Genomic DNA, 14,091 nt, shown 5'->3' with positions numbered 1-14,091 from the left:
ACAAATTGTCTAAACTTAAACATTATACAGAACTGAAAAGAATTATTTTAGACCATGAACTACACAGGAAATAATTTTTATGATGGGTGAAAATAAAATAAAATACTGGTCTAAGCCAGCACTTCATATGTCACAGGCAAGCCTTCTTATCCGATGACCAGGTCAAGACCTAGAAGCATGTAGAGTGTTAATTGAGGACCTCTTCCTTTGCAATGTTTCCCTATTTAGGCCATACTTGAATCTAAACCATTTGTTCTTGAAACGTGGTCCCAGCACCAGTAGCATCTTGTTAGATGTACAAATTCTTGGGCCCCCATTGAATTAGAAACTCTGCGGGGGGGACCTGGGAATCTGATTTAACAAGCCCTCTAGGTGATTCTGACACACCCTAAGATTTGAGCACCACTGCTCTAACCATTGCAGTGGCAGGGTCTTAGGTTCAACAAGGCTCAGGGTATGACTCTGAGGCCCTGAGATGGCACAGTTCCAACGGACATGCCCAGAGGGACTGGCCTGTGAGGATGGGACGGCGCTCCATGCTGCTGAGGTCAGTGCAGTGTTTGCATTAGGATATTTCCATGGATATGCAAACCATCAATGCCAAGACAGTTTATTGCTAATGAAGCAAAGTTAGACAGCCGCAACCTTTTGTTTCTATTATTCCTAATCCTCCTTTTCCTGGGCCATTAGCAAAAGTTGTTCATGCTCAAAAGGAAAATTGGTTTACTGAAACCAGGGTTTCTCAGCCTTGGCACTATTGATGTTTTTGTCATGAGGAGCTGTCCTGGGCGTGTTTAGCAGTATCCCTGGCCTCTATCCACTATGTGCCAGTAGCAACTCTCGTCCCCCTCCCGCTCCCACTAAGGCGTGACAATCACAAACATTTCCAGACATTGCCAAATGACTCCTGGGGGCAAAATTGCACCTAGTTGAGAACCACTAACTTAAACTAAACCATTTTCTTCAAAGCGGGCAACGGGCAAGGCAACGAAGGAGGGATGTGGCAGCCAGAGGGGTAGGCTTTAGTGACCAGGGGGCAACTCACGTTGTAGGACCGGCCGTGCCTCTGTCTCCACTGCACCAGCACGATCTGGGCGATGACCAGGGCGCAGAGGAAGATCAAGATCATCTCCACGTGCATGGACTCATGGCCCCGGTGCATCCTGTACATCCTCTCCTGCTGCAGGCTAGAACCGGCATATGAGGTTATCTGAAAAACTCTCAAGCCTTGCACATTTAGGCAAAAAAAAAAAAAAGAGAAAAAAAGTGCCTTTTTTGGCTGGACTCATAGGAAGCAATTGTGCATTTCAAATATATGGGTTTTTAAGCTTTGGTTACAAAGTTTTCCTAAGTTTTTCTTGGTTCCTCCTTTTCCCCCAGGCTTGGGGAAGGAGCAGCAGAGAGGAGAAGCCAGAGTTGATAAGCAAAATCAATTCCTCTCAGTCTTTTGCTTTCCCATGTGCAGTTTTGGCCCCAGCATTGTCCTTTCAAGTTAGGTGATAGGGCGGAAAAATCACTGACGGGCCCTAGGAAGACCTGGGTTCGAGTCCCTGATCTGCTACTTCATTGCCATGTAACCTTGGGAAAGTCACTCACCCTCTCTGAGCCTCCGTTTCCTCATTTGCACATTTAAAATAAGGATCCCTCCATATCTCACAGGATTGTTCTAAAACTGTAAAGCACATATGTTATTTTGTTCGTACCTATATGAGAAATAATAGTGATTATGAGGTTGAATCCTATGAAATTGCTATTTTTGAAAGTCAAAAATAGTGAAATATCAGTAATTTCAAGTAATTTCTAATATTCTCAAGTAAAAGGATATCCTGCAGATGGTGCCTATGGAGCTATTATTCATGGGGCTATGGAAAACTCCTGAGTGAGTTGTACAAATTTTTCTCATTATAAGGAGAAAGAAGAGGCCTAAATATTATCTTTGACAGGCAAAAACATTCAGATGATGGTGGAATGTTTCCATTTTTCGTTGGACTCTTACTTTCTGCACAATGGTAGAGAAAAACCACTAAAATAGTCTATCATCTGGTTTAACTTCCAAAGCATAAGAAGCCTTGAGGAAAGCCTAGAGCCGTGGTTCTTGACCTTGGCTGTAAATTGGAAATCACCGGGGAGCTTTTAAAAATCCCAGCGCCCAAGCTGTACCTCATTTAAAGGACCATTGCTGGGTTTTATGGGCTGACTTGTGTCCCCTTCCAAATCCATATGTTGAAGTCCTAACCCCCAGAACCTCAGAATGTGACTGTATTTGGAGATAGGGACTTTAAAGAGGTGATCAAGGTAAAATGAGGTCATGTGGGTGGTGACTGGTGTCCTTATACGAAGAGATTAGGGCGCAGACTCACACAGAGGGAAGACCATGGGAAGACACAGTGAGCAGCTGGCCATCTGCAGGCCAAGGAAAAAGGCCGCAGAAGAAACCAAAGCCTGCTGACACCTTAATCTTGGACTTCCAGCCTGCAGAACTATGAGAGAATACATTTCTGCTGTTTAAGCTGCCCACTCTGTGGTATTTCATTATGGCAGCCCTGGTAAATGGACAAAGCTTTCCAGGATGGGCTCTAGGCATCCGTACTTTTTAAAGGTCCTCATGTGATTCTCAACTCATGTGATTCCTCATGTGATTGAGAATCACTGGCCCGGAGCGAAAGAGGTCCAGGGTCAAGATTAGGGAAAAGGGGGAAGAACGATAAATGCTGCCAACTAATTACTTTATAAATATTGGTTAGCATTATCTTTCACCCTCAATGGGGCACCATCAGTCACTAAATCTCTTAAAATGTCCACTTACGACTGGTTACAGTATGCACTTAGCTAGTGTATTAATCAGAAAACACTGCGGAGAAATATTCCGTGCCACAACACTGTGATTCTTTAAAGGCGCTTGTTGGGTATACGGGTTGGGTTCTCCCGCTTTAACAGCATTTCTACAACTACTCTGAAGAGCTGAGAAGTATGGAAAGTTTCAGAAAAGGGCCCCATCTGAATCCCAGGGGTGCCCCCTGCTGGAGAATACACAGAAATGGGCCTGCAGAGCCTCGTAAATATTCCTGCTGTAGCTCAGCTTCTTTGAGACGGAATCTTAGAATGTCAGAGCTGAAACCCCTGCATTTATCAAACGAAGAAGGTAAAGTTCACATGAGGTAAGCAAGCTAAAAAACATCACATGGCTATTATTCTCCTAGCTGAGCTTAGAAGATGAGAATCATTTCCAGAACCTCTTTAAAAAATACACTCATTCCTCTGAAGCAATGGGAAATGAAGAAAAATAAAAGGGTATAAGAATTTAGTTATAGTTTTTACAGCCCCAAATCCAAAACAACTATTTCATATTCTATGTAACAAACAGGCTTTCAATTTTGGCAATGTAGATAGAAGTGTGAATTTATCATCAGTCTAAAACAGGACTTGCATAGATATAAAACGAAATTTGCCTTATGACATTAATCTATTTTGTGTATATCTAATGAAAATGCATCTCAAATGGTTAACCTGTGTGGAAGTACTTTGGAAAGTAGAAAGTAGTATACAAATGTAATAAGTATTTCCCATCTTGATTAGGAATACACTCATAATTGATGACCATAATGCAAAAAAGAGGAACTTTGCATTTTTATTTCATTTCATTTGGTGCCCACAGGGGCCCAATGCCTCTGCAGTAGGTACAGGACACAGGGGAAACAGCATATAAAGAAAACCTGATGTATCTTGTGCCTAACACAAATACTAACTCGACACTGCCCTATTTCGAAGGACATACAATCTAGCTTTGTGGGATTGTATAGAACACACTGTAGAAAACAGATGGAATCCTTGTGGTTTTGGTCTATATCTTTGTGCGCGCATGGCTATGCTAACCCACCTTCTTTATCCTGGGAAATTTACAAACAAACTGATGGCTTCATTTAAGTTAAACTGTTAAGATGGAAATCTAATTTTACTATAACAGCTATAAAAAAAAAACTAATCACTTACTTCCACTCATCATCCGCAGAAAGTTTTGTGTGAGAAATCTGAAAAACATAGAAAGAGCTCTTCTCAAAATTTCTTTGTTTTCTTAGCTTGTATTTTACAGCATTACATGGGGAACCCAGACCATGAAAAACAGTGATGTTTCCTAGGACTGGAATAATTTAGGATGAAAGCCCTAATAATATATTTGCTTAAGGAATTAAAGCACACACACTCCAAAACAAAACAGTAATCAGCTCACTATTCATAAATATTTGATTCTGCTCCTAGATCAGAGAACCAGACGAGGCTCCATTCCTGCGGTTTCTGTTTGGCAATTCAGTCAACGTTGTACAGTGTGGGTTCCCAATAAGCAGTGTCACCCTGGCTTCTGGGATATGATGTGTCAATCTGAGAACCCCTAAAAAACATCTGTTTTGCTGGTATCTTAAATGATGCCAACAAGTAAATATCATTTTCAAGTTCAAGATTTTAGAAATGGAACTGACTAGAGGCTCTACTTAGTTGGAGGATTTTTATGTCCTCCTGTTAATTTAATTTAATTTAAAGCCTGGCCCCAGGGAAGGGGGTAATCTGGCCTTGCCCTTGCAGAATGAGCTGGAGAGCACAGAGACCATCCCCAGGAAGTGCTTTGGGACGACCTACTGAGTGTACCCACATGCTATATCGTCCCTCGATCACTGCTAATCCACTACATTTGGTCATTTGAAACTTTTAAAGCCAATCATTGGAAAGACATAATCTTATAACTTTCATGGAGAGCACAGATAGCTTAATCCCTAGTCCTGTAGTGTTAAAAGCTAAACTCCCCAATGATGGCAAAGAAGGGAAGGTAAATAAAACCTTTGTTACACAAATCTGATATTAACTAGATTTTTTTCTTCAAATGGCATAAGCAGTTCTGGCAGATGGAAAGAAACAATGCCATCCATAGTTTAGTCCGGGATTTCTGATTTGACGTAAACAGGTTCCATATTAAAATCTGTGCTTCTGTCAGAGGCTCGAGGGGTTCCCTCACAAGAGAGAACAAAGCTCCGGATGACACAGCGAAGTAGAGGCTTAGGCAACATGTGCCAGGGCTTGCTGGATGATGCCAGGAAAGACAGAGAAAGTGGGTGGCATCAGGTGATGCTGGCAGCTTCTCCATGGCTCCCTGCCCCTGCGTGATCCCACCTGGTGGTCCCTGATATTCCAATGGATGTCATAGAAACTAGGCTCAAATGCAGCCTTCCAGGAGCAAAGCCTTAGTGGCAACCCTCAGAGAGCAGCAATACCCTAGTCCCCTCCTTTGTCTGAGAGGTCCCTCTCTGCTAACTGCTGCTTTGAGGGAGAAGACATTGCATGGGTTTGAAGCCCTGAGCCATGTAGCCACCCAGCACCACCCAGCACGGAACACTGAGCTGACTGGTTCCTTGGGTGACCTTGGGCACAACACTAACCTATGTCTGTCTTCATTTCCTTATTAGAAACTGGAGATTGATATAAGAGCTCCTCTTGTCTACTTCACTGGGCAATGAGTATAAATAAGAAACTATAAGAGAGTTTTGTAGGAAAATGCTTCATCCAAGGGCCAATTATCTCAATAAAAGCTATAATCTACAGGACTCCCGGGTCCTCCTCATTTTGCTGTTCACGATCTTCAGGTTCATAGTGCTTCTTGTTAAAGTCAACTTAAAACAGGGAACTGGGTTTTTAGTTAAGTTGAGAAGAAACACTCCCTTTGCCTTTTACTAGCAATAGCCCTGGGCACAAATGAGTAACTATCCACCAGATTTCAAGTCATTATAATGAAGCATGATAAATTATTCTACTGAACACCAGGAAAGCTTAGGGAGTGGAAATTGTGGCTGAAAAGATTTCTGCTAAATACAAGTAAGAACTTCCTTAGATCAAGTGATATTGAAACAATACTCTTATTTCCTAAGGAAAAAACAAACTATGATGAAGATGGTGGTGGTGGTGGTCGTGGTGACACTCTTAGGGACATCTCTTTTTTAGTAATAGTTCCTTATTGTACAATATTTTTTTCTGGGGTGGAGTCTACTTTTTGACAATTTTTCCTGATATATTATTACGTAAGCCCATTCAAGATCTTAAGAAGATGTATTTTGGAAACTAAAATGACATTAAAATTCATCTGGAAGGGTAAGCATATAAAGATAGTCAGGAAATTCAGAAGAAAAATAATAAAGACTGGGAGCTTGGCTTACCAGACACTGAAATCCACAGAAATTAACTGAAAGCAGTATTGGCCCAGGGATAACAAGAGAGATGAATGAACAGAACACAGACTCTGTTCTGTGAATAGACCCAAGAACATGTGATAAATGAGTCACTTCAAATCAATGAGGAAAAAATGGATTGTTCAATAAATGGTGCTGAGACAATTGGCTAGGCATTTGGAAAAAACAGAAAGCTGGATCCAGTCCTAATTCCTCACTTGAAAATAAATTCTAGATGGATCACATATTTAAATGCAAAAAAGAAAATCTTGAAAGTACTAGAAGAAAATGTGGGTAAGCAATTTAAGAATCATGTGGTGGAGAAGTCATTTCTAAGTATGATGTCGAGCCTAGAAATTATAAAGTAAAAAAACCGACAGATTTTGAGGACATAAAAATCAAATACATTATAATCACCTATATTTGAAAGACAAATTAAACTGGGGAAAATACAATATACGTGAGAGGCAAGAAGTTAATAACCTAAATAAAATTTTATAATTTAAATAAAAGAGACGGACCCTTCCAAAGGGCAAAGTATGTGAACAAGAAAGTCACAAAAGAGGAAATACACGTGACTAATCCATTTATGGAAAGATGTTCAGCTCACTACGAATAACTGTGTAAAAGCCTTCATGAAAGCAGGCTGATTGTGCTAAGACCCTTGGGAGGGCTGAGAGATTGAGGGGTCTTAGCACTCTGGAAGTGGGGGTGCAAGTGGGGTTGCCAATAGAAGGTTCAGCTGAAAGTCGGTTTAAGACTGCGATCCCAACCCTGGTAGAATTCTAGTGGGGCTCAGAGGCACCAGGCACACACAGCAGGGCTAGACCACATCGAAAGTCCTCATCTGAAGGGAGAGAGCCCCAGCCCGGTCCCTCAGTGGCAGGTCACCCCTAGATCAGGCCCCAGGGCCTCTGCCCTGCTTTAGAAGGCCCTGTGCATCTCAAATTGGAAACACAAAAACTTTATTTTTTGTCTTTTCTATCTCTTATGAAAATATTTTGAAAGTTTGGTAACTGAGTAGAAATTGCCTGAACAGGAAGGATGTGGGGCTGACACACCCCAGGTGGATTAGAGGAGAAGGAGAGGAGAAAAAGCACAGCCTGTGCTCTGGGAAATCAGAGACGGAGTTTTTAAATTTGGCCCCCTCAAACCATCCAAAGCAGGTGAAGGCAGACGGGTATTCCCTCATCACCGCGCTGCCTCTCTTCCCTCCACTGTGGTAGGGTCATTTGGGAACAGCTAAGAACTGTCTAGAAATCCTGAGTTTGAAAAGTGAAGCGTGCAGCAGGGGAGCTACCTACCAGGGACCTTGGGGAGTCCTATGGGATCAGTTGTCCTCCCTGGTGTAGGCACTGTAGTGGGTTGAGTTGTGTCCCCTCAAAAGATGCATCCAAGTCCTGACCCCTGGTACCTGAGACTGTGACTTTATTTGGAAATAGGGTCTTTGCAGATGTAAGCAAGTTAAGGATCTTGGGATGGGATCATCTTGGATTTAGGGTGGGCCCTGCATCCAATGACTGGTGTCCTTATCAGAGAAAGTCACTGGGAGATTTGACACCCAGAGACACACAGGCACAGAGGAGAAACACAGAAGAGAAGATCACGTGAAGACAGAGGCAGAGATTGGAGATTTGCAGCCACAAGCCCAGGAACACCTGGGGGCACCCAAAGCTGGAAGAGGCAAGGAAAGATACTCCCCTAGAGTCTTTGGAGGGAGCGCGGCCCTGACAACACCTAGATTTTGGACTTCTGGCCTCCAGAACTGTGAAGGAATAAATTTCTCTTGTTTTGGCAGACCTGGGAAACTAACACATACACATCCAAACTACCACCCCTCCGGGCCCAGCAGACCCCTGCTACACTCAGGTCTGCAGGCAGCAGGCTGCGTGGGAAGAGCATGGCCTCTTACAGCCTCTGAGTCAAGCAGGCTGCATGTCACGGGTGGACCTGCAGACAGTGCTTTCAGAGCAGCTTGTTTTATGATCTTTAGACATGTGGCATGTGGGCCTTTATTTGTACTCTCATCCTGGGCCTAGTAGAGGCAGGCCTGCCTAGTTGGCTGGGAATACTGGCAGCCAGACATACCCCTTGCACACAGAAGACCAGAGGATTTCTCTCTGGGGAAGCCATCCAGGCCAAGAGAAAAGACGTACGGATATGGATCGTCAGTGTTCTCCCTACGAAAAGGCCCAGCTGGGTCACCCTCTAGTGCAGCCAGCCTGTCAACAAGCTCTCCCCATTCACAAGAGCTTCCAAACAGTGTTTTAGTGTCTTCTCTTAAATACAAGCAGATGGCTAAAGATCACTAGATGTTTGACACAGGTGAGAGTTATGCATCCATGATGACATGAACACCATGCTTTAAAAAATATAGAGAAACAAAGAAAAGCTCTTAGAAAAGAAAAATATGAGAATGGAAATAAAAAATCTAATGGAAAGGTTGAAGATAAATTGACAAACTCCCTCAGAAAGAATAAAAAAACCCCAAAGAGATGGAAAATAGGAGAGAAATATAAGAAAATTAGACAATCTGGCCAGGAAGTCTCATATCCAAAAATAGGAGTTCCAGAACAGGAGAGTAGAGACAGTTGATAACAGGAAATTTACAAGAAATTACACAAGAAAATTCCCAAGAACTGAAAGACACCTGCTTTCAAATGAGAGGACTTACCAGCTGCCCAGCACAAAGGATGAAAAAAGACCCACATCAAGGCACATCAACATGAAATTAGAAAATCGTAGGTTCAAAAGGAAAGGCCTTTCCAGAGAGAAAATACAGGTCATATGCAAAGGATCAAGACTCAGAACAGCACTGGACTTTGGAACAGCAGCTCCACACGTTACAAGACAGCAGAACAAAGTGTTCAAATTTCCAAAGGAAAATTATTTGTATAGACAAACTACCAATCAAGTTTGGAGGCAGAATAAAGACATTTATAGAAATGCAAAATTTCAAAAACATTTACGTCCTACAAGTGCTGTCCAGGAGGCTCCCAGAGGATGAGCTCCACTCAAGCAGAGTAAACTGAGAAAGAGAGAAACAGGAGATGCAGGAAAGAGGAGTACAACCAGGACACTCCCTTCTGGGTGAAAGAACTCCCCAGGGAGAGTGGAGGGGCATCCAGGATGGATGTCTAGGCAGTAGACGGAAGGTGCAGGCATCCCGGCTGGACCAGGGGCACAGGTGGTTTCGCCAAGTGCATCTCCAAGAAAAAGATGAAGCTGAGAGATCAGCCAGTGTGTTCCAACGTATTGAGAAGATATGTACTATTCCAGCAGGGGGTTTTGGGATGCGCAGATGAGTGGTACACAGAAAACTAAGGAAATTGAAATATGCAAATAGATACAGTAATGTAAGCATTGGATAAAGACAGCCACAACTGGTGCTATAACTAAACTGAGAAGATGGAAGAAGGGGCAGCAGTGGCAGTAGGATAGAGTGGGCAGAGTGGTGTTAGAGAGTTTAGTTCTTATCTTCCACAGCAGAGAATCAATACATAATACCATTGACTAAAAATCAAGAAATATTACACAATTGTATTATTCAACATATGGAGCATATACTAGAAAAAATGGCTCAAAGAATTGAAAGGCATTGCCTCTGGGGAATGGAAATCAGGAATGGAGACGGGTGGAGTGGGAGTGGGGCTGCTGTTTTTTCATCTTGTAGAACTATTTGACTCTTTAAATTGTGGATGTACATAATTTCAATAAAAATTAGCACTAAAAAGAAAAAATTTCCATAGCAATGCGGTATAATTTTCACGTATAAAGATGACAAGGGGAAAAACGTTTGGCAGCCAGTGCTGATGAGGTAAAACGGGCTCTTTGTGCACTTCAGGTGTGGGTGTACATTAAGACCATTTCTCTGGAGAGAAATTTGGCAAGACATGTCAAAATTTTAAGTGTTTGTTCTACTGTAGAATATTCTAGGAATATTCTCTCAGGAAATGAAGAGCAGATACACAAGGAAGGATGACACAGGTGTTCACACAGTTTTGTTTAGAATATTGAAAAATTGGCAACAATCTACCTGTCAACCCATGGGAGATTGGTTAATGAGTTATAATATCTACACAAAAGAAATCTATGTGGCTCTTTAAAATGATCATGCAGATCCACATTTATTGATGTAGAAATATTTCCATGATATATTGTTAAGAGAAAAAGCATGCTGCAAAAGCAGTCGTGTATACAATGAGCCCATCAATGTAAATGTATGTAAATGTACAGTTATACAAAATAAAGAATAAAGAGACATCTGGAAGAGAGAGATATCCAGAATGGTTACCAAAACGTTACCAGGAATGATCCATGGGTGTGATGTATCTTGGGATATTCACTCCTTTTTTATACCTGTCTATGTTGAATATATTCCTCAGAAGCATATGTCACTTAAGAGAAATTAAGAACTCATTTTTCACTCTGCCCTTTCCTTTCTTCTTCTCCTTGTCTATCAGTTGCCAAGTCCTTTTTTCTAATCCCTGCATCATCATTCCTATTTACCTTCCTTCTCCTTTCACCTGGCCAAATCTCACTTTTGAGATCTAGATTCTTCTAAGTGCCTCCTACATACCTCCACTTGGATGTCCCTCAGACACATGAACTCAACCCGCCCCCAAGTGAACATATTAATTGTCCCTCAAAGTGCTCCCATTTCGGTGGCCCCATCTCACTCAGTAGCCCCACATCCCATCCATCCAATGGCTTAAAGCAGGAATCTGGGGCACCATTCTTGACCCTAATCCTCCACCTCCGACCCTTTACCCTCCTTGCAAACCACTTCTTTTCACCTCGATGGCCTCTATGCCATCCATTCCACACATCTTTATGGACTTCCTCCTGGGTGCCAGGCACTGAGGTAGAAGCTGGCATACCATAAAGGTTATTAAGACAGACAAGTTTCCTGTTCTCATGAATTGAGCCTTGTGCTCTAGAGGAAGTATGAACAATAAACAAGTGAAGAAAACAATTACCTAATGTGGTAAATTCTGAGGAAACTAAAGAGAACGTGGGATAAAAAATAACCGGTGGGGGAGGGGCTATGACTCTTTAGATTGGGCGCCAAGGGAAAGCCTCTCTGAGCCTGAGAAGAGATGGGCCCAGGAGTTCAGCGTGTTCCCCTCCTCCCAGGGGCCCTTGCCTTCACTCTTTTTCCCCCTTCAAACAGTGAGGGTGATCCTACTAAAAGCAAACTGATCACATTATCATCCCCCTGCTTAAAATCCAAGCTGCCCTTGTCGTTAACATGGCTCAAAAGACACTGTGTCACTTTTCAGCCTCATTTCTCTCCACTGCCCCTTTACACCCTCTGCTCCAGCCAAGCAGAACTTTCCAGTCCCCTGAATGCTTTTCCTCCACCCGCAGCCTCCCTCTGGGGTTGCCTTTGACTCCACTTCCTCCAGGAAGCCCTTTGGGTTAGGCCCCTCCAGTAGGCCCACTGTTACCACAACGCATGGTCATTGATGGTTTATTTACCTGTCTGAATATGTAGGAGGGCAGGGCTGGGCCTTACCCAACCCTGAATCCCCCCTGTCTGGTACACCACACAGTCAATCAATATCTTTGAAAACGGCCAGCCTCCTGCTTCTGGCCCTCATCATTTCTCACCTGAACTGCTGACTCCAAACTGATTTCCCCACTTTCAACTCTTCCCTCGCAAAAATCCATCTGTTAGAAAAATCTTGCTAAAAAGAGGACCAAACCAGACCAGTAAAACACCGATGTCCCTGGGACACACGTCAGCGGGAGGTAAGGATGTTAGGTTTGGAGTGTTGTGTTCAGAGACATGAAATTCACGTTACAGGGCAAGGGCAAAACTCCCATGGATGAAGAGCAGGGGAGGGGCTGTGTATGCCCTACCCCAAGGCAGAGAGCAGTTTTGCAGTTTGGGGGCAGAGATGGGTCCTCTGGGGGGGGGGGGGGCGGGAATCAGAGCCTGAAAAGCTCAGACAAGCAGAAGAGGGAACTGCTGAATCCACGCTCTCTCCTCTCTTGCACCCCAAATTGGAGGAGTGTCACAAGTACACAGGGTGCAGCTGGCTCAGTGGACCCCACGGGGTGCAGCTGGGGAGGGGGAGGATGGGGAATAGGGAGACAGTGTCTGCCATAAAGAGGTACACAGGGAGCTGGGTAGACTCGTGTCCCAGATCATGAGGTTGTATGCTCATTCATTCAATAAACATTTAATGAGGGCCTGACATTTGCCAGACTCTGTTCTAGGTGCTGGAAATATAGTAGCTGCAAAGCAGATCAAGTGCCCGATCTCCTGGAGCTCCAGCCAAGGTGATACACAAATAGACAGACATGCTTCAGGTGGCAGTAAGGGTGAGGAAGGAAAATAAAATAGACTGAGGTTTAGAGTGAGGGGGTGCTATCACACATAGCGTGGTCAGTCAACTTTTATGGGGTGGTCAGCAACCATATCTATTTTTCTTTGATTATCCTCATGTCTTGTAAAGTTTAAACCAGCACTGCTCAAACTTTGATGTGCAATCACTTGGGGTCTGGTTAAAATGCAGATTTTAATTCAGTTGGTCTGGGGTGGGGACTGAGACTCTGCATTTCTCATGGGCTCCCAGGTGACACTTTTTGGCTGCTGGTCCCAGGACCACACAGCCTTGCTAGGGGGTTTAAGGGAAAAGCTGTGAGTCCCTCCCAGGGCAGAGTTAACGGAGGGACCACGCCTCCTGAGGACAGTGGGCAAGGCAGTGACGTCAGCCTTACGGGAGAGCAAACATCAGCAGCAAAAGTGATACTTCTGCCCCTCCCAGTGTGCAGAGCTCTCCATCCATAGGCCCTTTGGAAGATCTGGGTTTGAACCCAGAAAGGAAGCCATGGAGTTTCCTTACAGCTTCTCCCATTCTAGGGATTAAATCCCAAATGTACAGTCTGGTACCCAAGGCCACCCACAGCCTAGCACATCCTTATCTTTCATTACAAGCTTTCAGGAACCCAGGATTTCTGCCAGTCAGAGTGAACATCCCCATCTCTGCCTTTCCCCATGGTCACCGCCCCCAACCCCAACAATTTTTTTCCCCTCCAAGCAATTTGGTACTGCTGTTTCCTCCATCTGGAATTCTCATTGCCCCTCATCACCACATGGCCAGGTCTCACCCATCCTCCAAGGCCCAGCTCAAACGCCACCCCCACCATCAGCCTTGCCCGCCCCCCCCCCCCCCCCCCCCCCGCCAGGGGCAATCTGTAGCTTCTTAAAAATCCTACAAAGCTTCACCTGGACCTGTTTTGGGGACAGTAATCTCTTCCTACCCTCTATGAGTTATTTTTGTCCTTGTTTTATTTTCCTTCCAGGACGTAAGCTTGCAGAGGAAAGGTCCACCTCTAATTGCAACGCCCCCTCCCCTGCTCCCCCATGTGTAGCACAGCTCCTGGTACCTGGTCAGGGCCTAAGAAATGTCCTATGAATGAAAAACAAAGTAATGATTGGGTTTGAAATCACCGCCAGCGGGAGGAAGAAAGTGGTAGGCCGGTGGTTTTCAAAGCTCGGGCAGCAGCACCTCCCGGGAACTAGTTAGACTTGCAAACGATCAGGCTCCATCCGGGAGGTGAGGAATTAGAAACCCTGGGGGCAGAGCCAGCGATCTGCGTTTTAACTAGCCCTCCGAGTGATTCTGAAGCACGCTCCAGCTTGAGAACCACAGAGTCAAGCCGATGTATACTCGGCATCCCTCAGCTGTCCTCCTCCAATGCCCAGGCCTTCACCTGGGCCCTCCAGCGAGGAGGAGGGGGACAGCCAGTATGGACGCCCGGGGATGGACGGGGATGAGCCGGATAAACCGCATCCAGGAAGAGACAAAGTTGAGTGGGGAGAGAGAGAAGGAAGGAGGGAGGAGAAAGGAGGAGGAGGGAAATAGGAAGA

The 14,091-nt window shown here is 44.3% G+C and overlaps 1 protein-coding gene across 4 annotated transcripts in view; it reads right to left on the bottom strand.

Annotated features, from left to right (window-relative positions):
* RNF175 (ring finger protein 175) overlaps positions 1 to 14,091 on the bottom strand; it is a 48,769-nt gene that overhangs the window by 33,898 nt on the left and 780 nt on the right. For 3 of the 4 annotated variants that reach the window (XM_008524438.2, XM_070608842.1, XM_070608843.1), the window contains exons 2-3: positions 3,991 to 4,028; positions 1,046 to 1,187 (exon numbers count right to left, since the gene is read on the bottom strand). In XM_008524438.2, coding sequence (XP_008522660.2) covers positions 1,046 to 1,187; positions 3,991 to 4,028 — 180 coding nt within the window. Of the gene's footprint in view, positions 1 to 1,045; positions 1,228 to 3,990; positions 4,029 to 14,091 lie in introns of all 4 variants that reach the window. The other variant, XM_070608844.1, reaches the window with a different exon arrangement.

This window comes from Equus przewalskii, chromosome 2, assembly GCF_037783145.1.
Source record: "Equus przewalskii isolate Varuska chromosome 2, EquPr2, whole genome shotgun sequence".
Classification (NCBI taxonomy): Eukaryota; Metazoa; Chordata; class Mammalia; order Perissodactyla; family Equidae; genus Equus; species Equus przewalskii.
Note: the sequence above shows the minus strand (reverse complement) of the source record. Positions and strands in the feature narration are given on the sequence as shown.